At 39.5% G+C, this 27,695-nt stretch overlaps 3 protein-coding genes across 3 annotated transcripts; 1 reads left to right on the top strand and 2 right to left on the bottom strand.

Annotated features, from left to right (window-relative positions):
- Positions 1-5,145: 5,145 nt before the first annotated feature.
- Positions 5,146-8,604, top strand: LOC112163863 (G-type lectin S-receptor-like serine/threonine-protein kinase At4g27290). The gene is made up of 7 exons (XM_024300127.2): positions 5,146-6,435; positions 6,564-6,716; positions 6,800-6,957; positions 7,325-7,535; positions 7,661-7,898; positions 7,978-8,128; positions 8,209-8,604. The coding sequence occupies exons 1-7, from the start codon at positions 5,172-5,174 to the stop codon at positions 8,515-8,517; spliced, it is 2,484 nt and encodes an 827-aa protein (XP_024155895.1). The 5' UTR covers positions 5,146-5,171; the 3' UTR covers positions 8,518-8,604.
- A 1,254-nt stretch (positions 8,605-9,858) lies between these two features.
- Positions 9,859-13,323, bottom strand: LOC112203619 (G-type lectin S-receptor-like serine/threonine-protein kinase SD1-1). The gene is made up of 4 exons (XM_040505817.1): positions 13,275-13,323; positions 10,527-10,651; positions 10,238-10,455; positions 9,859-10,075 (listed from the first exon to the last, which is right to left on the bottom strand). Exons 1-4 carry the CDS (start codon positions 13,321-13,323, stop codon positions 9,859-9,861), a joined length of 609 nt encoding a protein of 202 aa, XP_040361751.1.
- Positions 13,324-17,716: 4,393 nt separating this feature from the next.
- On the bottom strand, positions 17,717-18,700 carry LOC112203617 (G-type lectin S-receptor-like serine/threonine-protein kinase At4g27290). Its single transcript, XM_024344554.2, has one exon. The coding sequence runs from the start codon at positions 18,698-18,700 to the stop codon at positions 17,717-17,719; it is 984 nt and encodes a 327-aa protein (XP_024200322.2).
- Between the last annotated feature and the right edge of the window lie 8,995 nt (positions 18,701-27,695).

Raw genomic sequence — 27,695 nt, 5'->3', positions numbered from 1 at the left:
CATTATACACACACTTACTGTGATAAAGTATTTTCACATAGCATCGAAAAAAAATGTGACCATTACGAATCTTGGTCTTGAAATCTAATTCACATTTTTTTTGGAAAATAATTTACGTGGATGTCTTTATGACTGCGTAATTTATATCTTCTCTCTTGTTTATGTAGATGGCTGATCCAACTCGACCTGAATTTGACATTTTGAACTAAGACGGACTTGAGTACCACCGTTGGGTTTCCGATGTAGAAACTGCCTTTGTGGCAAGAGATTACACTGCCACCATTACCGACCCCAAAGACAATGGACCGTCTGACAAGGTGAAAGCAAATGCCTTAATGTTTCTAAGGTGACATATTGATCCTAGCTTACACTGGGAATACCTTCAGTTGAAGACACCCAAAGAATTGTGGGATGCCCTTAAGGGACGTTTTGGGAACATTCACGATACTTTGCTCCCAGAACTGACCGCTCAATGGAATGAAATCTGCTTGCTTAACTATAAAAGGGTAAATGACTTCAACAAGGATATGTTGCGCCTAAAAGCACGTCTGAATTTCTGTGGAAAGGAACTCACAGAAGATGATATGATCCAGAATACTCTTTCCACTTTTCCTACTTCAACAATTATACTAACGAACCAGTATAGGCTGGAGTATGATAACAAAAGAATCATAACCTTCAACAAGCTGATCAACCTACTGCAAGTGGCTGAGAGGCATAATGAGGTTCTTTTGAACAACAATGCCAGGCCTGTTGGGACAAAGAAAATTCCTGAGGCTAATTATGGCAAAGTGAAAGGCGGAAAAAACCCCAATGCAAAGGGGTTGGACGTGCTGATCCCTACCCACGTGGCAACAATGCACCACGTGGCAAGGGACATGGGGGTCATGATATGGGCCGTGGAGGCCCTCCCAATGTATGGCGCAGATATGGTGGTGCTGGCCCTAGTGGTCATGGAAACAAGGTGCAAAGGGCACCTAAGAATCCTTCAGTCAAACAGAATAGAGTTGGCAATGAACCACGCTATAGGTGTGGAATCATTGGGCATTGGTACAAGAACTGCCAAGCAAGTAACAGAGTAGCAGCCAATTACAAGAGATATAGGGAGTCTAAAGAACAAGAAACTCACTATATGGAAGAAGGAGGCCATGACCCAGATGTCAACCTCATAATTGCAAATCTCAATGGCAACAAGGAACTTGCTCAGTCAATGGATGCACTAGATTTTGACTGACCTGCTTTATTTATATATTTTCCAAAGGCATATGTGAAGGCATAATGCCTCATTTCTAATTAGACTATTGCTTGGTCTTAAAGAATGGTTTGATGCATTAGATTTCTGAACAAGACCTTGATTTGATTATCGTTGGCTTATTAATAAATTTTGAATTTTATTCTGAAGCACTGAATTTATTCAAATTTATTTTCTATACACATATTTACATGGTTCGAAATTGCAATATAAAGATGTGAAGCAATACATCTAGAGAAAAAATTGTTAGAATGACAAGATTATCATTCTACTAAAATAGAAATACTCTAAAGAATCTGAGATATATTTAAAGTCAAAGACGCTCTGTATGCACCAAGAGCTAATCGAACTTTGTTAAGTTTCAAAGATACTTGTGCCAATGGTTATCATGTAAAAACACACTGTGAGAATGGAACTGAATACATTTATATTACCTCTAATGCATGTGGAAGGAAAAGCATTTTAGAGAAACTTATGAGTCCATCTAGTGGACTGTACCTCACTATGATTCAGATCATTGAATTCTATACTGTCACCAACAGTGAAATGTGGGACACTGACTCATACAGGCTTTGGCATGACCGCCTAGGGCACCCAGGTCGTGACATGAAGATCCGTATTTTTAAAGAACTCAAATGGACATCCCTTCTTTCGAGTGAAAAATGGGAGAAAAATCTGCCACACTGCACGGTGTCGGTTCTAGTACTGCTCAAATGCAGTCATTGCCTTCTGAAGTACCAGAAGCACTACCACTCTCCCATTACGCCTTATTGACTATTTCAAAGGCACATCACTCGTTTTGCAAAGCTTGCTCTTTAGCAAAAACAGGATCGAGACCTTCCTATGCTAAAGATACAAAACAAAACATTCCATTCTTACAAAAGATACAAAGAGATGTCTGTGGACCTATCATCCAGAATGCGGACCATTCAAGTACTTTATGGTTCTAGTGGATGCTTCGACAATCTGGTCACATGTCGTTTTAATGTTTTATTGTCCACAAGAAATGCTGCAATACTCCTAGCACAGATTATACGTTTAAGGGCTTACCATCCTGATCACCCTATAAAGTCTATAAGGCTTGATAATGCTGGAGAGTTTACATCAAAAGCATATGATGATTATTGCATATCTATTTGGATCGATGAAGAGCATCCTGTACCCCATGTGCATACACAAAATGGTCTCGCAGAAGCCACCATCAAAAGGCTACAGACGATGGCTAGGGCATTGGTTATGCGCATCAACCTGCCTATATCTACCTGGGGTTATGCAATATTGCACGCAGCTTTACTTATTCGTTTCAGACCCACAGCTAGCCAACCATTATCTGCGTACCAGTTGGTAACTGGATATGAGCCTAACATTTCACACTCACGCATATTTGGTTGAGCAGTACATGTGCCTATTGCGCCCCCACTGCACACCAAAATGGGTTCTCAGAGACGATTAAGTATTTATGTTGGATACGAATCCCCAACAATTATACGCTATTTGGAAACCTTGACAGGCGGTCTCTTTTCCGCTAAATTTGCGGACTGTCACTTTGATGAGACAGTCTTCCCGTCGTTAGGGGGAGATAGGAAAAAAGGATTTTCCAAGGGAACGACAGGAATTGTCGTGGTTTGTTCCCACTCTGTCTCATTTTGATCCCCGACTTCACAAAGTGAAAGTGAAGTGAAAAGAATAATCGATCTTCAGAACGTAGCAGATTCGATGCCTGATGCGTTTATTGATATCGCAAAAGTGACGAGATCACATATACCAGCTGCAAATGTGCCTGCAAGGTTAGAAGTCCCCAACAAGGGGCACGGTGCCGCAAATAGAGGCACTGCAACCACACTTAGTGGAGGTGTGGAAAGTAATCATAGTTTCGTAAGGCACACATAATCCTGATATCCTTCAACACTATTCTGTCTTTTTTTTTTTCTTTTTCTATAGTAAGTTGATCTGACTTCTAATTCAAGATCTGATTTTATTTTTTTATTATTATATATATATATATTTTTTTTTTATAGCTTATGGTCAACTTGGGATTGTTTCCATTTTCCATTTTCTCTTATTTTTATCCATCCTGCCCGTTACCATTGAACCGGTCCCGCAGAACCATCATTGAACAAGTCCTGGCGACGAAACTAGCTAGCGATAAAAGATCTAGTAAAAGCCATTCTTTCATGTACGAGTATTTCTAGTCAAATGATAAGACAACTGGAATAGTTCTGTGCTGTACGTTACTCTTAGACTTTTCCTGTCACAGTCTTCCAGTTCTGTACTTTAATTGTTTAGGAAAGACACCCAACTTCTGGTGAAGTTATATGGCTTCTTCAAATCAAAACAAAGAATTTTCCTTGCTACTTCTGAATCAAATTTCAACAATGTCGTAGTCTGAGATTTTAGCTAGGTAGGCACATATGCAGTAGATAACTGGCAATAAACCACGGTTCAAGTCTTGAAGAGGTTATTTTAACCACTTGTTGTTTTGATGGTTTCTAGTTCCTACCCTGATATGATCATACCCAGCTCATAGTCAACTTCTAAAATGGAGCAACACACCAATGCAATTATCAAAATGATCAAAATCAGACTTGTTAAAATGACCAATACATCAGCTTCTTTAAAATATTCAAACTTGAATGGGGTTGGTTTCTGATTGAGACGATTAGTAAAAATTTCTGAAGTTGACATTCATAGCTCTACACTTAAAGGGATTAAATTACTTTTCAGCAGCCTCTGCATCTCATTTTTTGCTTTTGCCAATCTATCAATGCAGTTGATTCCTTGAACTATTAAGCACAATTAAATGATACGCAGGAGGATCTACATGGAAACTTTTATGATATGTCTCTATTTTTCTGCATGTCACCATTCTTTATGTTCTCTGCACCATTAGACATTGTATGTGCTATCGAGTGACTTAAAGTTTCAGCCGGTAGCAGTTTGAGCTAGGATTCTGTACCCCCTGGAAACTCCAGTAATCGGTGCCTGGGGGATATGGTACAAGAAAATAGCTACTGGGACTGTTGTGTGGGTTGCTAACAGAATTACCCCCCACTTATTCAGCTGAATTTTGAAGTTTACTGACCAGGGAATTCTTGTCCTTATAAACGATGCTAACCCCACAATTTGGTCACCAATTCATCTAAATCAGCAACCACCTCGCTTTCATAGCTTTTGGACACAGGTAATTTAGTTGTGAGTGATCACAATGACCTGGAGACCACCATTGAACAAGTCCTGTTGAGAAAGCTAGCTAGCAACAAATATTTAGTATAAGGCATAATCTTTGATGAGTGTTTCTGGTAGAATGGTATAGAAATTGGAATTGTTCTGTGTGTCACTTTTAGACATTTCCTGTCACTGTTTTTCTTTGATAAGATTGGAATAAAATTGGCCTTCTCTTTTCTTTTTTTTTCCTTTTTCCTTTTCGATCTTTTTCATCTCTTGTTACTTCTCAATCAAATTGAGACTCCAATGGCATGTAGGCACAAATGCGATTTGATGGTTATGTAACCATGGCACTAGCAAACTAAGAAGATGAAAAGAGGTTCTGTAAATCAGTTTTGGTTTGATGATTTCTAGGTCATACCCTGTTAGTTGTAATTTCATACCCTAATATGCTCATACCCAAAGTCAACTTTTAAAATGTACCAATATATACAATTATCAAAATGATCAAAACTAGACTTGTTAAAAGAAAATGATAGATGGAAATTCAACTTCTTTAATCAATTCAAACTTCAATGGGGTCTCTTTCTGATTGAGAGGGTTAGTAAAAAAATTGCTGAAGTTTGACATTGCACTACACAAAGGACTTCAATTACTTCTGTAACCTCTGCATCTCATTTCCTGCTTTTCAAAATCTATCACTGCATTTGGTTCTTTGAACTATTAAGCACACTTAAATTAATTCAGGAGCTCAATGAAAACTTTCATCATACCTCTCTTTGTTTTTTGTCTGTCACCAATCTTCATGTTTTCTGCTCCATCAGACACTATAAGTGCTACTGAGTCACTTAAAGATGGCAAGACCATAGTTTCAGCAGGTGGGAGCTTTGAGCTAGGATTCTTTACCCCCCAAAATTCCAGTAATTGGTACTTGGGAATATGGTACAAGAAGATAGCTGCTAGGACTGTGGTGTGGGTTGCAAACAGAGACACCCCATTTAATGGTTCGGCTGGAGTTTTGAAGTTTTCTGACCAGAGAATTCTTGTACTTATAAATGATGCCAACACCACAATTTGGTCTGCCAATTCCTCTAAATCAGCAACCACCCCAGTTGCACAACTTTTGGACACAGGTAATCTAGTTGTGACAGATCACAATGACCCAGAAACTTTCCTGTGGCAGAGTTTTGATTATCCATGCAATACAATTCTGCCTGGCATGAAATATGGAGTAAACTTGGTAACAGGCCTGAACCGTTTCCTGACTTCATGGAAGAGTGATCAGGATCCTTCCAGAGGGGATTATACGAATCAGCTTGATACAGCTGGGTTACCGCAATTTTTACTAAAGAAAGGTTCTGTAGTGCAGTTCAGGTCTGGACCTTGGAATGGTCTCAGGTTTACTGGAATGCCTAATTTGAAACCAAATCCCATATATACTTATGAGTTTGTATATAATGAGGAGGAAATATATTACCATTACCAACTCATTAACAGCTCAGTTTCTACAAGGTTAACACTAAACCCCAATGGAAACCTCCAGCGTTTCACATGGATTGACAGAATTCAGGATTGGAGCCTTTACTTGACTGCACAAATAGATGACTGTGACAGGTATGCAATATGTGGGGCATATGGTAGCTGCAACATTAACAACTCCCCTTCTTGTGGATGCTTAAAAGGTTTTGCTCCGAAATCCCCCGAAGACTGGGAGGTGGCAGATTGGTCACATGGCTGTGTACGAAAGACTCCACTGGATTGCCACGATGGAGAGGGTTTTCTAAAATATTCTGGCATTAAATTGCCAGATACACAGCATTCCTGGTATAACAAGACAATGAACCTCAAAGAATGTGAACAGGTTTGCTTGAAGAACTGCAATTGCACAGCTTATGCTAATTTGGATATTAGAGGAGAAGGAAGTGGGTGCATACTCTGGCTTGGAGAACTGATTGATACTCGAGAATTCTCTGATGCTGGGCAGGACATATATATAAGGATGGCTGCCTCTGAGCTAGGTAAGGGTTTACTAACTTTCTAATCACAGAAAATTAGGCATCCAGATATCATGGATACTAATTCATTCTTAGAACTTACTTAGATATTGGTTTTTTGTGGTAATTCTAATTTATACTTGAACTGGCAGTGACATACAGACGCTTGAAGGGAAAAACAAAAGTTAAGGTCATAGTTCTATCTTTACTAGCTGTGGGGATAACTCTTCTAGGCCTATGCTTGATACTACATTTATACAAGAGGAAGAAGAAGAAGGAAAAAAAGCAGATTAAGAGAAAATTGGGTAACTTATTTCTATCTGTACCATACTGATACCAAATTTGATCACAGCAGAAATAATTCTTTGATAATACATTTTAATTGTAGGAAATATGTTGCATACTCCAGAGCAAGACAGCAATGACCAATGCCAAGATGAACATCTAGAGCTACCATTATTTGATTTTAGTACTATAGCAGATGCCACCAATAATTTTTCTGTTGCTAACAAGCTTGGAAAGGGCGGTTTTGGTCCAGTTTATAAGGTAGAAAATAAAAACAATGCTGAGGAACTACTCAATGGATGGCACCATTCAGTATGCAATTTTATTTTCACCAATTTCAAAAAATGCACTTGGCATTTGTGCACATCATTTGACTGTCTGTTTTGTTCTATTGTATGTCCACTAAGAATGATGGAACAATTATTGATGATATAAAGTTATGTTCTGGTAGCACTATAGAGTAATATGAGTACTTGACAAATGAAAAACTTTATGTGTTCAGTTATTACCAGTGAATTATCCTCTTCTGCAGATAAGGTGGATCCTTTTTTAGCACGACAGGTTTTCAGTTTACTGTTGGTCTGATTTTAGCATGAAAATGAATAATAACAAGAATAATATCCTACAGGGAAAACTGATGGAAGGGCAAGAAATAGGGGTGAAAAGGCTTTCAAGAAGTTCGAGACAAGGAATCAAAGAGTTCAAGAATGAAGTATTATGCATTTCCAAGCTACAGCACCGCAACCTTGTGAAGCTTCTGGGATGTTGCACTGAAGGCCAAGAAAGGCTGTTGATATATGAATACATGCCCAACAAGAGCTTAGACTTCTTCATATTCGGTTTGGCTTTTTATTCACCCTTTTCTTTTTAGCTCTAACTAACTTATTGTGTTTTATTGGCTAGTAATTATTTTTCAAAAACAGCCATCCAGATTTTCTAACCTTATCCTTCAAAACTTGGGCAGATGAACAGCAAAGTATAATTCTGGATTGGCCTAAGCGTTTCCACATTATCAATGGGATAGCTAGAGGGCTACTTTATCTTCATCAAGATTCCAGACTGAGGATAATCCATCGTGATCTAAAAGCCAGCAATGTCTTACTAGACAATGAATTGAATCCAAAAATTTCAGATTTTGGCATTGCTAGGAGTTTCGGAGGAGATGAAAGTGAAGCAAATACGAAGAGAGTGGTTGGAACATAGTAAGGACCATAAATACATGTTGTAGGTCACTACTTACTACAGTTACATATGACAGTAATTTATAACTATGGTTTGCAGCGGTTACATGTCTCCAGAATATGCAATTGATGGTGTCTTCTCGGTGAAATCTGATGTTTTTAGCTTTGGTGTTTTGGTACTTGAGATAGTGAGTGGAAAGAAGAACAGAGGATTTTCTCACACAGACCACAAGCTTAACCTTCTTGGACATGTAAGTGTTATCATTAAACAAGTGTACTTTATCCCTATTAGTTAAATTTACCAAATGCAGTAATTAATATCCTGAAACAGGCCTGGAGGCTCTTCAAAGAAGGCAAGCCATTTGAAATGATGCATACATCTATAAAGAACAAAAACACAAGCAGTATGTCCGAGGTATTACGATCAGTCCACGTGGCTCTATTATGCGTGCAACAAAGTCCAGAAGAAAGGCCTAGTATGCCAAATGTAGTTCTCATGCTAAGTAGTGATATTACATTGCCACAGCCTAAAGAACCAGGCTTTTTCACAGAAAGGCATCTGCTATCTATGGCTTCCTCATCAAGCCAGCGTGAAAGTTCTTCGTCCAACAGACTATCCATTTCACTAGAGGCTCGATAGAGTTCACTTTTACTCAAGACTAATTATGTTTAGCCCACATATGATGACCCTCCGACTATGTACAATGTTATCGCATTTTAAAACTTCCTGCAGAACTATGAGGTTGTATTCCTAAATTTTTTTTTGCTGGTTTATCACTTCTGCTGATGAAGATGAAAATCACTAGCATTATAAGATTCCGGTTAGTATTTAGAGTGAAACTAACTGGAGAATTTAGACAATAATGGATAACTGAAATTCAAATGCTCCCGACCTTTTAAGATTGTTTCCCCTTGAACCAATTTGCTCTCTTGATTTTGTGGCCTTTTCTTTTCTTTTTCTATTTTTCCCTCAATGCTGGTGTGCTCATAAAGGCTCAGTCCGCTACAAACAGGATATACATACTTGATATGCGGGTTGGAATTATCTAATCAAAAGCAAAGCTAATTAATTTGATGGCTAGTGCCTACAACATAAAAGACACAGCTTTGACAATACAAGTCTCAGATATACCAACCCATATAATGTGAATACAGGAGTTGTTAAGAACTTAAGATAAAGGGAGTTGTTATCAATTGAATCCCAACAATAAATACCTCTTGATGTAATTGACAGTTGGAAGACTTACAAAATGCAACTGTCTTCTCTTCCATCAAGAACTATCACCAATTCAAAGTCAGTTCGCATGCAGAATGCGTGAATCTGAAATATGAACAAGGATTATCTAGCTTCTACCATCGTAATAGTAAATGTGGTTCCTGTGTGACTTCTTCCTTCACCTATGATGGTATCAATGTCTACAGAACTTCTTTCTGTGAAGAAACCAGGCTCCTTTGGTTGAGGCAATGCTACACCCTCATTGCTCAACATAGGAAGCACTGATGACATTTCTGGTCTGTCTTTCGGCAGCTTTTGAACGCACGAAAGACCCACTTGAATGCATCTTAGCACTTCGAACTCAATGTATGAGTCCTCCAATCAAGGATCTAGTAGTTCCAAACCCTTATCTTTGTTCCACAGTAGCCAAGCCTGGGAAAATTGCAAATTTTATGTTATTTAGCAATACACACGAAAACTGTAGGTTCCAAGTAGACACAGACTCAAACATAAGCATAAATTTCTTACGTGTCCCAGAAGACTGTGATAGTGGTCTGGATGATGAAACCCTCTGTTCTTTCTGCCACTTATTATCTCCAACAGAATCACTCCAAAACTGAAGACATCAGATTTCACTGAAAACTTGCCATCAATTGCATACTCAGGAGACAAATAACCACTACATGCGCACAACAGGATTTAATTACTTGATCATAACTTGAAACAAAGTCATTCATGATATAATATATATGATACTGCAGCTTACTATGTGCCAATTACTCGTTTGGTTTTAGCTTCACTTTGATTGTTTCTGAAAATTCTTGCTATGCCAAAGTCGGATATTTTGGGGTTCATCAGCTCATCGTCAAGTAGGATGTTGCTACTCTTAAGGTCCCTGTGAATGATTCTGACTCTGGAGTCTTGGTGGAGGTAGAGTAATCCTCTTGCAAGCCCCATGATAATGTCAAATCGCTTTTGCCAACTCAACACCACCTTTCTATTTTGATCTGCACAAGTCATCCATAACATGAAGTTTAACCCTTCTAACAGAAATAAAGCCTCATAGGATTCTGTTAGTTACATAAATTGCACTAGTCAAAAAAAAAAAAAAAACACATGAATGCAAGAGTTGAAAGATAAAAACTCCCAACCGAAGATGAAGAAGTCCAAGCTTTTGTTGGGCATGTACTCGTAGATTAGCATCCTTTCTTTTCCTTCAATGCAGCAGCCCAAAAGCTTAACCAGGTTCCGGTGTTGAAGATTGGCTATCATCGTAACTTCATTCTTAAACTCTTCAACACCTTGCCCAGAGTGTTTTGAGAGTCTCTTTACTGCTATTGATTCTTCTTGTGTTAGTTTGGCCTGAAAACGTAATGCAAGTATATTAGCTCAACTCTGTAGAAGAAATGGTCAACTATATATCAGCAGGTTACCTTGTAAACTGGACCCAAACCTCCCTCTCCAAGTTTATTTCTGCTGGAGAAGTTATCGGTGGCAGTTGCAATAGTATGAAAATCAAACTGGGGCAACTCCAAGTCCTCCTTACTAGCTCTTGAACCTGTAAAACAAAGAAGAACAATAAAATAAATAAAATGGACGAAGACCATATTATAAAAGCAATGAATATGCATGAATACTTACCCCGTTTGTTTCGTCTCTGCTTCAGAATTACACACCAACATAACAAACCCAGAAAAAGAAGCACAGAAGCTGCTGATAGGACAGAGATGAGTACTACTCTGTTATTCTTCTTGCTGGCAAGTGTGGTAGCACCTAAAGTTCAAATAACAGATAACATTTTGTATCATGTTTAAGGAAAAGAGAATCAAGAGAGATTGATGAGAGAATTGTGTGTTTCATATTGAGAATAGGAGCCCTATATATAGGGATTACAAAGTACATGTTCTAATGATACAAGGAAAACTAATCCGAGTAGGACTAGGAATTCTAGAACCTTTTCTCCTATTACAATCATGGAACTACTCCTAGTTTGATTAGGCACACAAAGCTGATTTCCTTCAACACTCCCCCTTGTGCCGCTCATACTTGGTGGTGACGCTTCATTCGTTGCCTCGTTAAAAACCTTGCTCGAGTGAAAAACCCTGTGGGACAAAAACAAGCTCGAGGAGGAGAAAAAGAGTACAACACGTCATCACTCTTCGAGATCGAACATGTAGACATCATAACTCCCCCTGATGTCGATATCTCCCCCTGATGTCGATATCTCCCCCTGATTACTACAATCATGGGAGTTCGGATAACTTTCTCAATCCGATGCTCTTCACATATTTCTCGAAGGTGGATTTAGGTAACGACTTAGTGAATAAGTCCTCTATATTATCCTCTGATCGGATTTGATTCACTTCAATCTTTAGAAGTGATTGTTGTTGCTGATTATAAAAGAATTTAGGCTATATATGCTTGGTGTTGTCGCCCTTGATGAAACCTAACTTCATTTGCTCAATACAAGCTGCATTATCCTCATAAATGCATGTAGGTTCATCCGTGGTAGACTTCAAACCACAACTTCCTCGAATATGTCTAATTATAGACCTTAGCCATATACATTCGCGCACAGCTTCATGTAGAGCAATAATCTCTGCATGATTTGAGGAAGTAGCAACAAGGGTCTGTTTTATAGACCTCCAAGATATCGCAGTGCTTCTCATGGTAAAGACATAACCCGTACGGGAGCGACCTTTGTGAGGGTCAGAGAGGTACCCTGCATCAGCAAAAACCCATCAAAACATCATTGTCGTTTTGATGGAGGGAATGAGGAGGATGGCGCTTGCCACCATGGACGGCGGCATTATGCCTAATGGGGTCCGATCCCATTCTTTCGTCATTCCTTTTCTCTCTGTGGGGATAAAACAGGCTCATATTTATCGTACCTTTTAAGTATCGAAAGATTGTCTTTACACCAATTCAATGGCAACGCGTTGGCGCAGGGCTACTTCTAGCCAACAAGTTCATAACACATGAGGTGTCTGGTCTTGTATTGTGTTAAGTATAATAATGCGCCTATTGCACTTAGGTAAGGCACTTCTGTCGATTAATACGTCTTCGTCATCATCCCTGGGACGAAACGTATCCCTTTTGGGGTCAAGACTACAGACGGTCATGGGAGTGCATCTTGACTTTATCAAAATGCCAAAGCATTCATTGACATGGTATACAAGTTCTAAATCTAGACCAAAACCATGTACTCCCAAGGTCCTTCATCTCAAACTCGGATTTCAGGTGTTCAGCTATTTCCCTTAACTCTCAAGGGTTTCAATTATGTTTATCAACATAAACCACAACAATTGCAAATCCGGAACTTGTCATGGAAACACGCGGGCATAGTTCATCATATCCCTTCCCAATCAAGTAGTCACTTTAGTGAGCATTTCAACCTCATTGCAAACGCGCTCCGTGGTCTAGAGCCACTTGATTTCGGTAAATGAAGTCTCCAAGAACCTTCATTATATTTTGTATCTAGATCCCCATAAAGATACATAGTGATCACATTCGTAAGCTGCATGTTCAGTTATTTGAAAACTACCAAAGTGACAAGGTAGCGGAGTGCAATGACATCCATTACGAGAGAATATGTCTTCGTAGTCGATTCCAGGGCGTTTTGTGAGAAGCCTTGCGCCATAAGGCGAGATTACCATTTCTTTTTCTCATCACGCTATCTAACGAAGACCTATTAATGTCAACAGGTTTTATGTTAGGAGGTGTTGGCATATACTTCCTCTTCGTTAGTGAATCCAATTCAACCTGGATCGCATCTTTCCATGTAGGCCAATCCGCTCTTTGTTGACATTCTTCGATAGAGCGAGGTTCGATATCATCATATTCTATAATTCGTTTTGTAACATGATATGCAAATGCATCATCAATAGCAAGAGAATTTCTATCCATCATCTCATGTACACTAGTGTAATTCATGGAGATCTCTCTATTCTCTGGAATTGGTTCTAACATTGGAGCATCCCTCAATGATGTCTCTTGGACATAACTATAATCCGGAATATCCTCATGAGATGGATTTTGAATATCTATGATCAATGGATCAAGTTGTGTCAAACTCGCTCTCTTCCTAGGGCGAGAATCCATCGAACCTATGGGTCTCCTACGCTCTCTAGCGAAACTGATGGCCTATGACACCATTATGCCACCTTGTGGCGTCACAATACCATCATCCATGGTGGTGGTGTCGTGCCCATCTCTTCTGGGTGGCGCCATGTCTTCTTGAGGGGACATCTATCCTTGCAGGCATGTTTGCAGCAGGTATATGTGATCTCGTCACTTTTAGGGGATCAAGATAAGACATAGTGGGGACAAACCACGACAATTCATGCCGTTCCTGTTGAACGTTGACGTTCTAATCTCCCCTTAACAACGGGAAGACTGTCTCATCAAAATGACAATCCGCAAATCTAGCAGTAAAGAGATCGCCTGTCAAGGGTTCTACATAGCGGACAGATAGTTGGAGATTTATATCCAACATAAATATATATATATATATATATATATAAATGCATTTGTTGCACTGACCCATTTTGATGCGCTTGTGGCGGCACAATTGGCACATAAACCGCACACTCAAATATGCATAAGTACGAGATATTAGACTCTCACCCAGTCACTAGTTGTAACGCAAATAAAAGTTGAGTGGCTATGAGTCGTAGACGAATTAGCATAGTTGCATGCAATATTGCATAACCACAAGCGGAAATATTATCATAAGCAGCATTATGATTGGACGATAGAGCAACATGTGACCAGCATGTCTATGTGTCAACTAACACTATAAAACATCTAAATAGTCCGCAAGTTGGTTGAAGCGGTCCACATAATCCCCTTGGATTGTATGTAAGAATGGAAGATTTTCTTTAGTGTCATTTGCATAGGATGGTCTAGATCCTAATTTTGCTAAAGAGCAGGCTTTGCAGAACGAAATATGGGCTTTAGAACCAACCGATGAGGATTTTGGTTGAGCCATGAAGTCATAAGTGACAGCAGAAGTAACAAGAGGAGGCCAATTAGGGGGTATGGCGTCAATGCCATATAGTGGCCGCAGGGGGTAAGCAGCGCCGGCCATGTGTGGTCAGTTTTGCACAGTCATGGCGCCGTGAGGCGTAGGTGCAGCTCCTCGAACCAATTTTTGGTTCTTACTTCTCTTCGTTCTGAAGAATGGATGCCCAAGTGAAGTCTTTAATATACGGATCATCATATCACGACCTGGGTGTCCCAAACGGTAATGTCAAAGCCTATATGTGTCAGAATCTCATAAGTCATCTCTCATGACATGGTTGGATTCAATGATGCAAATAGTGGTTGCATACAACCCACTAGAGCGACACATAAGTTTCTCTAAGACTCTTTTATGTCTGTCGTCATTAGAGGTGATGCAAAGGAACTCTTGTCCATTCTCACAATGTGTTTCCGCATAAAAACCATTGGCTCTTATATCTTTGAAATAATAAAGTTTGAATTTAAGATATGTCCAAGCATGAGATAAAATAAATCGACACTATTAATAAAATAGCCAATGATTATATCAAAGTTTCGTAACCATTATCTAATCCAAAAGAAAAATCAAATTTTAGACAAATCGTATTCACTCAATCTATTGGGTAACTCCAATTAAATATGACCAGGAAAGTAGGAAGAGATGTTGGTGGAGCGAGGCTCACTTAAATACCACTAATCTCAAACTAGTTTCCTAGACATCATACTCAGTTGGATGAGCCTGGTGAGAAAAAGTGAATCCAATAAGTCATTTTATTGATTAAGGCATAATTGCCATTACATAATTCTTGGAAAAGTAAAAGACTATTCTAAATAAAAATCTGCAGCATTCAAGGTTCTAAAAAACGCTAGGCGCTAGTCGGGCGGTGACCCAGGGACTAGCGCCTAGGGGCCTAGGCGGGGACTAGGCGGTTTTTTTTTTTTTTTTAATTTTTAAATTATTTTAATGACATATAATAATATAAATGACAATATTTAAAGTCTAAAAATTAATTATAAATATAAAAATAGTCAAAATATAGAATAAATTAGGGTTTATGACCGCCTAGGCTCCGCCTAGAACCGCCTAGCCCGCCTAGCACCGCCTAGTCCCCGCCTAGCACCGCCTAGCACCACCGCCTAGCCCGCCTAGTCCCCGCCTAGCCCGCCTAGGCGGCCGCCTAGTAGCCCAACGCCTAAGGGAAACGCCTAGGCCAAAATCGGAGCGGTTCCTTGCCGCCTAGGCCGATTTTTAGAACATTGGCAGCATTTTGTATTCATCGCCAGATTTAAAGTCTTTTTGAACTTGATGTCTTGATCACCATGATGTGGCTACCTTCTTAGGTACATTGCAAATTCAGGTCCATTGATCAAACGTTCCATATCAGAAATAGACACCATAAAGAGAATTCTGCCTTGATTGAGGCGCATTGGGGCAATATCCATAGTCCCTAGGACTGGTGGCATTGGAAAGTGATGACCATGGCCAACGTTGGCTCCATGGTTTCTAACCCTTCTTCCCTCAAAGTAACGCCTCCTACAGTTGTACGATTGTCTCCTTGGGTGATTACCTTCTAGAGCATTTTGATAGTATGGATTACGACGTCGATGGTGACTTTCTCTAGCCATAGGACGATGCTCTTGATGGCTATCTTGAAGCCTATCAATTTCTCTTTTCACAAGCTCGTTGCCATGTCTTTCAGCAGTGGCCATAGCTTCAATAAGCTGTTGAAAACTTGTGATCCGTCTAGCATTTACATGAGTCTGGAATAAATCAGAGGACCTCATAGCATAGACGGGGAAGGCATTAAGGGTTTTCTCAATCAATTGGTCTTCTGTGATCGTCTTTCCACAGAGACGCATCATTGCTCTGATGTGGAGGGTTTCCGAATAAAATTGCATGACTGTGTCAAATTCAGAGAAGCGAAGATCTTTCCATTCTGCTTCTATATTTAGAAGGATGGAGTCACGAACATTGTCATATCGTTCGTGAAGCGCTTGCCAAAGCTTTATAGTGCTATCCTCATTTATGAACTCAAACTAGGGGTCACTATCCATGTGACGTTTCATGAAAGCAAGTGCCCTGTAATTATCTTTCTCAGTTTGAGGGTCTGGAGCTGTTTCTATAAGACAAAGCTCTTGGATAGTATGCAATAAATCACGGGCAATAAGGTCGACATCAATGACCCATATTAAGTACCTTTTGCCTGCATAATCCAATGGAACAAAATCGAGTTTGTTCGTGTTTGACATCCTGAAAGATGAAACAAGAATAGGTTAGTTTCGGAGTCAATGCTTCCACGAAAACTAATAATAAGATTTCCGAGCTAAGCTACCAAGAAATCGATTTCCAAGAAAATTTCTATTAGACTGAAACAATGATGTTTATATGGTCATAAATCGATGCTTACGGACGCTTTTAGTCCGAAGCTTATGAACACTTTTAGTCCGTAATATTTCGATGTTCACGAAAGCTCTTAGTTCGTGGTTTACAAATGCTCTTAGTTCGTGGTTTACGAACGCTCTTAGTTCGTATAGCGTGAATCCCCACGATTCCGCTTTTCAAAGAATCGAACCCACGTTATAAGAAAGATGGGATGTAGAAGAAGGGAGGTTGCAAGTCCCCGAGAAAAAAGAAAGAAGAAATTTAAATTTCGGAAAGCGGGAACTTTAATTTAAAACTTACTTGTTGAAATTCGGAGTAGATTTGCTTCCAAACAGCTTTCACTTCGATTAGTGTACAGGTCTCAAAACAACTCCAATAAGGCTGAAATTTGGAGGTCAGATAGAAGAGACAGAGATGAACAACTTTTATGAAGGAATTATTTTGATCTGAGGTCCCAATCAAGACGTTTCGGGGAGTGAAATCAGGCTGATTTGCACAGAAATGAGCGTCCTGCTGTGCTGCATGGGCACCAGGCGTGCGGTGATGCTGCAGGGGCAGTAGGCCGCACACGGGTGCATAAGGGCTGCAGGGGTAGCGTGTAGCGTAGGGGCGAACAGGTGGGCAGCAGCGGCTAGGCTAGCTCGGGCTAGGTGCAACGGTGGAAAAGGTGATGTTGAAGAGAATTTCAGTTTTTGGATTTTTGGTTTTGTGGTTAGATATCGTGCTGATAACGTGTTTAAGAAAAAGAGATTGATGAGAGAATTGTATGTTTCATTATTGAGAATAGGAGCCCTATATATATGGATTACAAAGTACATGTTCTAATTATACAAGGAAAACTAATCCGAGTAGGACTAGGAATTCTAGAACTTTCTATCCTATTACAATCATGGAACTACTACTAGTTTGATTAGGCACACAAAACTGATTTCCTTCAACATATCACACATTGTGATCTTTTTAGTAAATATCATGCGTCTCTTTCTTCTGTACTTCTGTATTTGCTTATTTTATTTGTATCTCAGCAAGATCTTCATGCATTTAGTATATTGAACCATAAACAAAGTTCAGAAACTATGGACCTTTTTTCTGGGACTTGGAAGTTGCAACATACAATTCAAATTCAATTAACATACAACATGAATAAAATAAGACTACAGAAACTAGCTGTTCCTAAGTAACGCCCCAAGAAAATACATACTAATGTTAAAGGATTAGGGACTGTATGAAAGAAAATATTCACTTGCCTAGTTCAGAAGCTGGCATCTGAATAAAGATATCTTGCTTACCAAGATCCTCAACAAACTCCCGCATATCACTCAGATTTCCAAACCACATAACACAACCACTGCCTCCACTCCGAATATCTGAATTCGAATAAGCTATGCAGGAACAATTCTTCAAGCAATTTGCCTCACATTCCTCCGTGCTCATGCTCTTGTTCACCAAAATATCCAGCAGGTCTGGCGGTTTCACATTTTGCAGTTTTAGAAACCCTTCTCCCTTTTGGCAATCTAGTGTCGTCTCCCTTTTGCAACCACCTGTCCTATTAAGCACCACCCACTTTTTCGGTGATTTAGGAACAAACCCCTGCAAGCAATCGCAAATTGGTACCTTGTTAATTCTGCAAATGCCATTTGCTCCATACTCCCCATAATTTTTACACTGATCATCCAGAAAAATATACATAAGGGCCCATTCTGTGCTTCCCTTATTCAGCACTAGTCGCTGCATCACACCCAATTCAGACAACTGTAGTCTTGTAGTAATAGAGCTTTCAGCAGCCTCAAACGTGTAATATATCTCATTGGTATTGTACACAAAAGTTGGCTTTATAACTGTGTTAGTATTGTTCGAAACATAAGAGCCAGGGAATCGAAGACCATTCCAAGGTCCAGTATGGAACCTTTTGCTAGACCCTTCTGCAAAAACAAACTGAGGCAACACATCATTATCCATCCCATAGGTATATGCCCCAAGAGATGGATCAGTGGCATTTTTCCATGAAGTCATATATTGGTTGAGGCCCCTTTTGAAGTTCCATCCCAGCTTCATCCCCGCTAACAATATTGTGTCTGATGGGAAATCAAAACTTTGCCACACATAGCTTTCAGAACCTGTCATAGCACTGTCTCTAACAACAAAATTTCCAGTCTCCAAAAGCTGTGCAAGTGGATTTTCTGGGACTCTGGAAGAATTGGAAGACCAAATGGTGTTGTTCATCTGATTTGAAATGACTAGACCGCCATTTTTGGACAATTTCAAGGCTCCATGTGAACCAGGAATTGGATTTTCTCTATTAGCAACCCATACAACAATATTTGGAAATTTCTTGTACCAAATTCCCAAGTACCAGGCTCCAGAGTTGCCGGGGGAGAAGAGTCCCAATTCAAAGCTTACGCTAGGCCAGGGACTTTAGCACCGAGAACCGGTAGAACAGGACCGAATCGGACCTGAACCGGCGGTTCGGTTAGGGTTTTCCTATTAAAAACATGTTATTTTTGTAGAGCCAAACCGGTTTCGTGTGTACGGTTCAGTTCCGGTTCGTCTATTGTTGAACATAGTAGAACCGACAGAACCGAGATATGCTGGCCTAGGCAAATAAAAGCCCATATATTCAAGTAATTCAAGCCCTATTGCCCTAAGCCGAGGCCTGTTTCATTTGTAACTCGGCCTAAATGTTCCATGCCTTCGAGTCTTCTATCAAACACGACCGCAGTCTTCAATTTATGTTCCTCACTCCTCAGTTCATCTACTTCATCCCCAATTCCGGATCTGGCTTTCAAAGTCAAAATTGATCTTCCCCAATTCAAAAACACAAAACTCATAATCTCATATCATCCCAGTTCATCTGTGCTTCGAAATCCTAAATCCCAAATCCAAATCATCCCAGTTCATCTTCATCCCAAATCCAAATCATCCCAGTTCATCTTCATCTGTGCTTCGAAATCCTAAATCCTAAATCCCAAATCCCAAATCCAAATCATCCCAGTTCATCTTCATCCCAAATCATCAGCATATGGCTTCGAATTCAAGTACTCGTAGTCCTGGAAATGAGATTGTACCTGCAACACAGCAAGGAGAAGAAAGTGAAGAAGGTCAATCGCATCATCATACCACCAGGAAGAAAGGTGCTGCAAAGAGAAAGAGTTTTAGGCATTAAACATTAATGCATTCTATAGTTCTAAAATGCATTGTTGAAGTCTTGAAGATAGTAAGAGACTAAGAGTTGAAGTGAATTAGCTCATGAACTTTCCAACTTTGGTGTATTAAAATTTAAAACTACATTCTGTATGGATTATCTTGTATTAAACATTTTTATATGTGCTGGAGTGTGCAGGAGTCTGGAATGGCTGGGAAATTGTAAAATTGCAAGCCTTTTCTTGTTATGAACTGGAACCGGAAACAGCTAATAACTGAACCGAACATAACGATTCGGTTCCCAAACGGTTCCCACAATGAAAAACATCCTAACCGAATCGGAAAAGGCTTTTCGGTTCCGGTTCCGGTTCTGACAAAAAATGACATTTTTAGAATCGATCCCAGACCTAGCTTGCGCTGGAAGAAACCAAGGTATCAAAGCCGGTTATGGATTGTGATGGAGATATTGTATCAGCTGCGGTGCACAAATTCAATACTAAAATTGGAGTAGAGAGGTAAAGACGATGAAAGAAAGGCCCTTCATCTGTGTTTTTTGCCAAAAAAAATATGGAAATGTGACGAGACATTTTGGACCTTTTATTGAAATTTGCATCCACACTGACACTTGGAATTATGTGATTACATAATGTTATCTATTACACACTGTAGAATATCATTTCAAAGTCAAACTCCCTCATGAGCCTAACATTATAGAAAAGGTCCGATATTCGTGATTAGATATGCTGTTATTTGTTTTATAAATTTTGTGTTTGTTGATGCACTTGATGAAAGTTTATTATTGACAGTCACAGAGATTACAGAATATTAAATGGTACAAAATCTGAAGAATAAGTTGACTCACGATCACGTTTTTTATGTCTGCAGGAAAATCTTGGTCTTGGAAGACAGCACCTCTATTAAAGCAGCATCAACAAAGTTGTGCATTTAAAGTATGAAAGGAGCTAAAACGGAGGCAACAACTTTGAATTTCCTACTTAGTCAAATCCACCAAATACAAAAGTAAATTATCAATATATTAAGTCAACAAAAATTATAACTGATGCCAAAACCTGCTACCTAATGGTCCAATTCAGAACATAGGTGATGGCACGCGTTAAGATTAGGAGGATACCCTAAACCCTACTGTATGCCAATGCCGAAAACCTTAAAGGTAGTTTCTCTGATCACAGTACATCCCAGTAAGCCCAATTTCTTATATCTGTTTCAACATGACAGTAGTATAGAAGCTTCACACTTAGATATGGAAAATGTTGGTTTATTGCTTGGTAGCTCTGGTGAAACTGTTAGTGATGGAACTAGCCACCACCTCTAGCCATTATCAATGTTGTTGCAATTTGGCAGCAAAATTAAAGATAAGCCCAGGTATACTGTTGATGCTCCTAATGTACAACAACAATGAACACTTGCGAGGTGAGTAAATAGTGTTCTGTTGGAGAAGATGATGCTGCCAACAATTATAACCGCTGCCAAAAACTTATACGATGTTGAAGGGGAAAATTAGTTTGTGTGCCTATTCAAACTAGGAGTAGTTACATGATTGTAATAGGAGAGAATGTTTTAGAATTCCTAGTCCTATTCCGAATAGTTTTCCTTGTATTATTAGAACATGTACTTTGTAATCCTTATATATAGGGCTCCTATTCTCAATAATAAAACACAATTCTCTCATCAATCTCTCTCGAATTCTCTCTTCCTTAAACACGTTATCAGCACGAGTTCTAACCACAAAAACAAAAACCAAAACTCGAAAACTTTCTTCATCACCGTTGCACCTATCCCGACCACCTGCTGCCTCCTGCAGCTCCTACCGCATGTCTGCTGCCACCTACGGCGCTCATGGCTGTCGGCCTGCGCGCCCGTGCGCATATAGCCCTGCACTGCTGCCCCTGCAGCTTTGCGGTAACACGGCTAGCACAGCTAGCCTTCGGACCTCTCGCCCCCACGCACCAAGAAGCCATCCCCGGCCTTCCTACCTTCGGCAGCCCACGCAACCAATCATCTCCGCAGTTGCTATAAATCACCAAGCCCACCTAGTCCTCCCAATTTGACCTACATCACCTCCAAGTACAAGACTTCAAGGTTTCAAGCTTCAAATTAACCAAGTAAGTTTTTATAATTAAAGTTCCCGCTTTCCGTACTTTAATTTCTCTTTCTTTTTCTTCGGGGACTTGCAACCTCCCTTCTTCTACATCCCACCTTTCTTATAATGTGGGTTCGATTCTTGAAAAGCGGAATCATGGGGATTCACGCTATTAACGAACTAAGACCGTTCGTAAGACTTCGGACTAAGAGCGTCCGTAAGCATCGATTTATGACCATATAAACATCATTGTTTTGGTCTAATCCAATCATTCTCGGAAATCGATTTCTTAGTAGCATAGCTAGGAAATCTTATTGTTTAGTTGTCGTGGAAGTTATTAACTCCGAAACTAATATATTTCTTCTTCTTGATTTCAGGATGTCGAAGCCGAAGCTTGACTTTCCTATACTTGACTCAACTAGCTCGGAATATCATAGTTGGGTCACAGATATTGAGAACCATCTCACTTCAAAAGGGATCCTACCAGTAATTCAAGCACCAAATCCTGCGCTTATTTTTTAGCGTACGGCTACAAATAATGCCACCGCTCTCATCTTGATGAGACGCCACATGGATAAATCACTCCGATTGGAGTACATGGCAATCAAGGATGCTAGAGAATTATGGGTTGTGCTAGAAGAGCGTTTTGGCAATGTCAAGGACTCCCTCCTCCCCGACTTGAAAGTTCAATGGAGCAATCTACGATTCTCCGACTTCAAGTCTGTAGCTGAATATAATTCAGAAGCTCTACGCCTCAAAACCATGTTGGGTATCTGTGGACAACCGGTCATGGAGCAAGAGCTAATTGAGAAAACTCTCTCCACCTTCCCCGTCTCAACAATCTTGGTATCAAAGCAATATCGAACTGAATACAATAGTGGACGGATCACGAGGTTTCATCAGCTAATTAATGTTATGTTTGTAGCTAAAAAACATGATAATATCCTCGTGAAGAATTATAATTCAAGACCTATCGGAACTAAGAGCGTTCAAGAGGCGAATTATAATAATGCACCCAAAGGAGGGCGCAAGGAGCGGAACCCTAAAAATAAGGGACAAAACGAACGTTTTAGTCCATATAACCTCCCTACAAAGGAAGGAAACCGCCAAAATGGAGCGGAAGCAAGTGGCAACAAGGGCCAACGTGGGAGAGGAGGGCACAAGGCCGCCGGCCATAGGAGTGGCACCATTGTCTAACAAGGACATCAATCTCGTCCTCATGCACAAGATGCATCTCAATTCAAGGGAGGAAATTGTAATGATGCATGCCATAGATGTGGATCTATTGAACATTGGTTCAAACAATGCAATGCAAGCAACAAATTGGCTGCACATTATAAAGCTTATAGAGAAGCAAGAGATCAAGTGGCACATTTTGCCGATGAAGAAGAAGATGAGGGTGATGATGACAACGTCAATCTCACCATAGCGGACTTCAAATCTGACAAATAATTGCACAAGGATGCTGCAGATTTTGATTAGTATAGTCCTTATTTTGATTTTCCAAGAATTATGTAATGGCAATATGCCTTAGTCAATAAATGACATTTGTATTAACTCTTTCTCATGTGGCGCATCTAATGAAGTATGATGTCTAGGAAAGTAATTGAGATTAGTGGTACTTAAGAGAGCCTCGCTCCACCGACATCTCTCTCTACTTCCGTGGTCATATTTGATTGGAGTTACCAAACGGATAAAGTGACTACGATTTGTCTAAATTTGATTTTTATTTTGGATTAGATTTTGGAAACTTTGATGTAATCATTGGCTATTATTAATAAAGTTCGATTTATTTTATTCAATGTCTTGGACATATTTTAATTTCGAACTTTATTATTTTTCAGTATGTTTCCCGGAGAGCTAGAATGTCTCGTGGATAGTGCAACTACACATACCATCCTTTGAAATAGGCAACTGTTTTTATGGATGACGTCTTCTCGATCTTCAGTGATTACGATGGCTAGATCATCTCAATTAATTCATGGTAAAGGACCAGCCCAATTTATGTTGCCAAATGGCACAACTTTAAATGTCACCGAAGCTCTTTATGCTCCTAGGGCAGGAAGAACCCTATTGAGCTTCAAAGATATAAGAGCCAATGGTTTTCATGTGGAAACACATTGTGAGAATGGACAAGGGTTCCTTTGCATCACCTCTAATGACTATGGATATAAAAGAGTCTTAGAGAAACTTATATGTCGATCTAGTGGGTTGTATGCAACCACTATTCGAATAATTGAATCCAATCATGTTATGAGAGATGATTTATGGGATTCCGACACATATAGGCTTTGGCATGACCGTTTGGGACATCCAGGTCGTGACATGATGATCCGTATATTAAAAACTTTGCACAGACATCCATTTTTTATAACGAAAAGAAGTAAAAATCGAGATTTGGACCCTGAAAGAGCCTCTGCGCCTCACGGCCCCGCTTATCCCCAAAACCGGCTATCCATTGCCGACGCCGTCGTCCCCCTGCGGCCCAAAGGTGGCTTTGACGCCACCACAGTTCTTTTGTCTCCAAATCCTACTTCTAAAGTCCATTGTGACTTCATGGCTCAACCAAAATTCTCATTGGTTGTGTCTAAAGCCCATTATTCATTTTGCAAAGCCTGCTCTTTAGCAAAATTAGGATCGAGACCATTCTATGCAGAGGACACTAAAGAAAATATACCATTCTTACAACAAATCCAAGGTGATATTTGTGGACCTATTCAACCACCTTGCGGACCATTTAGATATTTTATGGTGTTGGTTGATGCATCGACACGCTGGTCACATGTCATGCTATTCCACAAGGAACGCTGCATTTGCTAAACTCCTAGCATAAATTAATTAAGTTAAGGGCTCACCACCCTGATCATCCTATTAAGTCTATAATATTAGACAACGGTGGAGAGTTTACATCAAAAACTTTTGATGATTATTGCATGTCCATTGGGATTGATGTTGAACATCATGTTCCTCATGTTCACACCCAAAATGGTCTCACAGAAACCGCCATTAAACTATTACAAATGGTCGCTAGAGCATTGGTAATGTGCACCAAACTCCTTATTACTGCTTGGGGCTATGCAATATTGCATGCAGCTGTACTTATTCGTCTGAGACCCACTGCCAATCAACCCTTTTCTGCTTCCCAGATGGTGACTGGGTATGAACCTGATGTCTCACATTTACGCATATTTGGGTGTGCAGTCTATGTGCTAATTGCGCCACACAGCGCACCAAAATAGGTCCTCAAAGACGATTAGGCGTTTATGTTGGATATGACTATCCAACTATTGTCCGCTACTTAAAACCCTCGATAGGCGATCTTTTTACTGCTAGATTTGCGGATTGTCACTTTGATGAAACAGTCTTCCCGTCGTTAGGGGGAGATAAGAACATAAATGTTCAACAGGAACGACAGGAATTGTCGTGGTCTATCCCCACTCTATCTCATCTTGATCCCCGAACCACATAGTCCAAAATTGAAGTGCGGAGAATTCTTGATCTTCAAAACATAGCAGGATCGATGCCTGATGCGTTTTCTGATATCGCTAAAGTGACGAGATCACATATACCTGCTGCAAACGTGCCTACAAGGATTGAGATCCCTAAAACTAGAGGACATGACGCCACCTCAAGAGTACATGATCATGGCGCCAACATCCCCTATATAGGTGACGCAGTGGCCAGGCCCACGGCTCCTGCTAGGAAGCGCGGGAGACCCATAGGTTCGATGGATTCTCGCCCAAGAAAGAAAGCGAGTTTTAATCATCGATGTAAATAATCCATCTCATGAGAATACTCCAGATTATGGTTATGTCCAAGAGACATCATTGGGGGACGCTCCAATGTCAGAACCAATTCCAGAGAATAGAGAGATCTCTATGAATTACACTAGTGTACATGAGATGATGGATAGAAATTCTATGGCTATTGATGATGCATTTGCATATCATATTGTAAAAGGAATTATAGAATATGATGATGTCGAACCTCGCTCTGTCAAAGAATGTCAACAAAGAGCGGATTGGCCTAAATGGAAAGATGCGATCCAGGCTGAATTAGATTCACTAGCAAAGAGACAAGTATTTGGGCCTATAACGCAGACACCCCCAGATGTAAAACCTGTTGGTCATAAATGGGTCTTTGTTAGAAAGCGTAATGAGAAAAATGAGGTGGTTAGATATAAAGCCCTCCTCGTGGCACAAGGTTTCTCACAACGCCCTCGAATCGACTACGAGGAGACATACTCCCCCGTAATGGACGTTATAACGTTCCGCTACCTTGTCAATTGTAGTTTCTGAAAAACTTGACATGCAGCTTATGGATGTGGTTACAGCATATCTCTATGGGGATCTAGATTCAGAGATATATATGAAGGTCCACATGGACTTCAATTACCCAAATCAAGTAGCTCTAAACCATGGAGCGCGTTTTCAATAAGATTAAAACGCTCACTATATGAATTAAAACAATCCGAACGGATGTGGTATAACCGTCTAAGTGACTACTTGATTGGGAAGAGATATATTAATAATGAAATATGCCCATGCGTGTTCATTAAAAGAACAAGTTCCGGATTTGCAATCGTAGCAGTTTATGTCGATGACATGAACCTAATTGGAACTCTAGATGAGTTAAAGGAAACTGCTAAATACTTGAAATCCGAATTTGAGATGAAAGATTTTGGGAAAACACATTTTTGTCTCGGTTTAGAACTCGAGCACCGTAGTGACGGAATTTTGATCCATCAGTCTGCATATACTCAGAAAATTCTAAGGCGCTTTAATGAAGATAAAGCAAAGCCTGTGAGTACTTCCATGATCGGCCGTAGTCTTGAGCCCGAAAAAGATCCGTTTCGTCCAAAGGATGAGGACGAAGAATCATTAGAGGCCAAAGTGCCCTACTTAAGTGCAATAGGCGCATTACTGTACTTAGCTCAGTGCACAAGACCGAACATCTCATTCGCAGTGAACTTGTTAGCTAGACATAGTTCTGCGCCAACACGCCACCAACTATACGATATTCGTAAAGATGAATTTAGCCCATCTTGTACCCAAAAAAAGTTGAAGTTAGCTTATCCTAATGCTTTAATTTATTAATGCAGTTCTATTATACATTCACATATATCTAAAGTCTTGAGTATGAGTTTTCTACTTCGACAAAGCTTTCATTTGTTTCAATTTTCTGCGGAAAGAGTCACCTTCAACTCACGGTATGCCATGATGCTAGTGCTCCTCTGATGTCATCAATTAATTGAAAATTTAAGAGAAAATTAGATAGAAACCCAAAAAACAAAGCTCCTATTAAGAAAAACTCATCCCTATATTTTCTTTTAATCTACACCCAATTCACATAATTGAACCTTCCTTATAGGTTTTAAACCTATAATTAAGATTTTTCACTTTTTTGCCCTTCTGATTGAATAAATAAAATATTTCTCAAATATAGCTATTGACTATTTTTTGAATTTAAATATTTAGAATTTAATACAATCAATTTAATCCTTAATTTTTCTCTTATTTAAAACTATTAATTGCCTTAATTATCCTATATTTCTTGCTTTCGGAGATCTATATATTTGTAATTTTTTAATAAATATGTTTGTGTATCATCAGATTATGTTATATTCCTATTATATCTCGACATGAGTAAACATCCTCTTATTAAGGTATGTTATTTTCTTATCCGTTCTAATAGGTGTAGTTATACAATCATTCCATATTCATTAATTTTCTAAAATAGTCGAGTTAATGTAATTAGACCATGTAAAATGTACTTGATGTACATTGATTGCATTAAGATACTTTTGTTTTCCGCCCCTACATTTTTTACACATAGATGCCTGATTCTATGGGGTGGTCGATGACCACATAATAGTTATGTGTAACTGTAGAGTTTGTTTAATATATAATTATCCCTTAATTTTGGCACATTGAATAATTTTGAATATGCAAGAGTTTTTGCACTATAATTTAGCAA

This window comes from Rosa chinensis, chromosome 5 (assembly GCF_002994745.2).
Source record: "Rosa chinensis cultivar Old Blush chromosome 5, RchiOBHm-V2, whole genome shotgun sequence".
NCBI lineage: Eukaryota > Viridiplantae > Streptophyta > Magnoliopsida > Rosales > Rosaceae > Rosa > Rosa chinensis.
The sequence above is the reverse complement of the archived record's forward strand: the minus strand, read 5'-3'. Positions and strand labels throughout refer to the sequence as shown.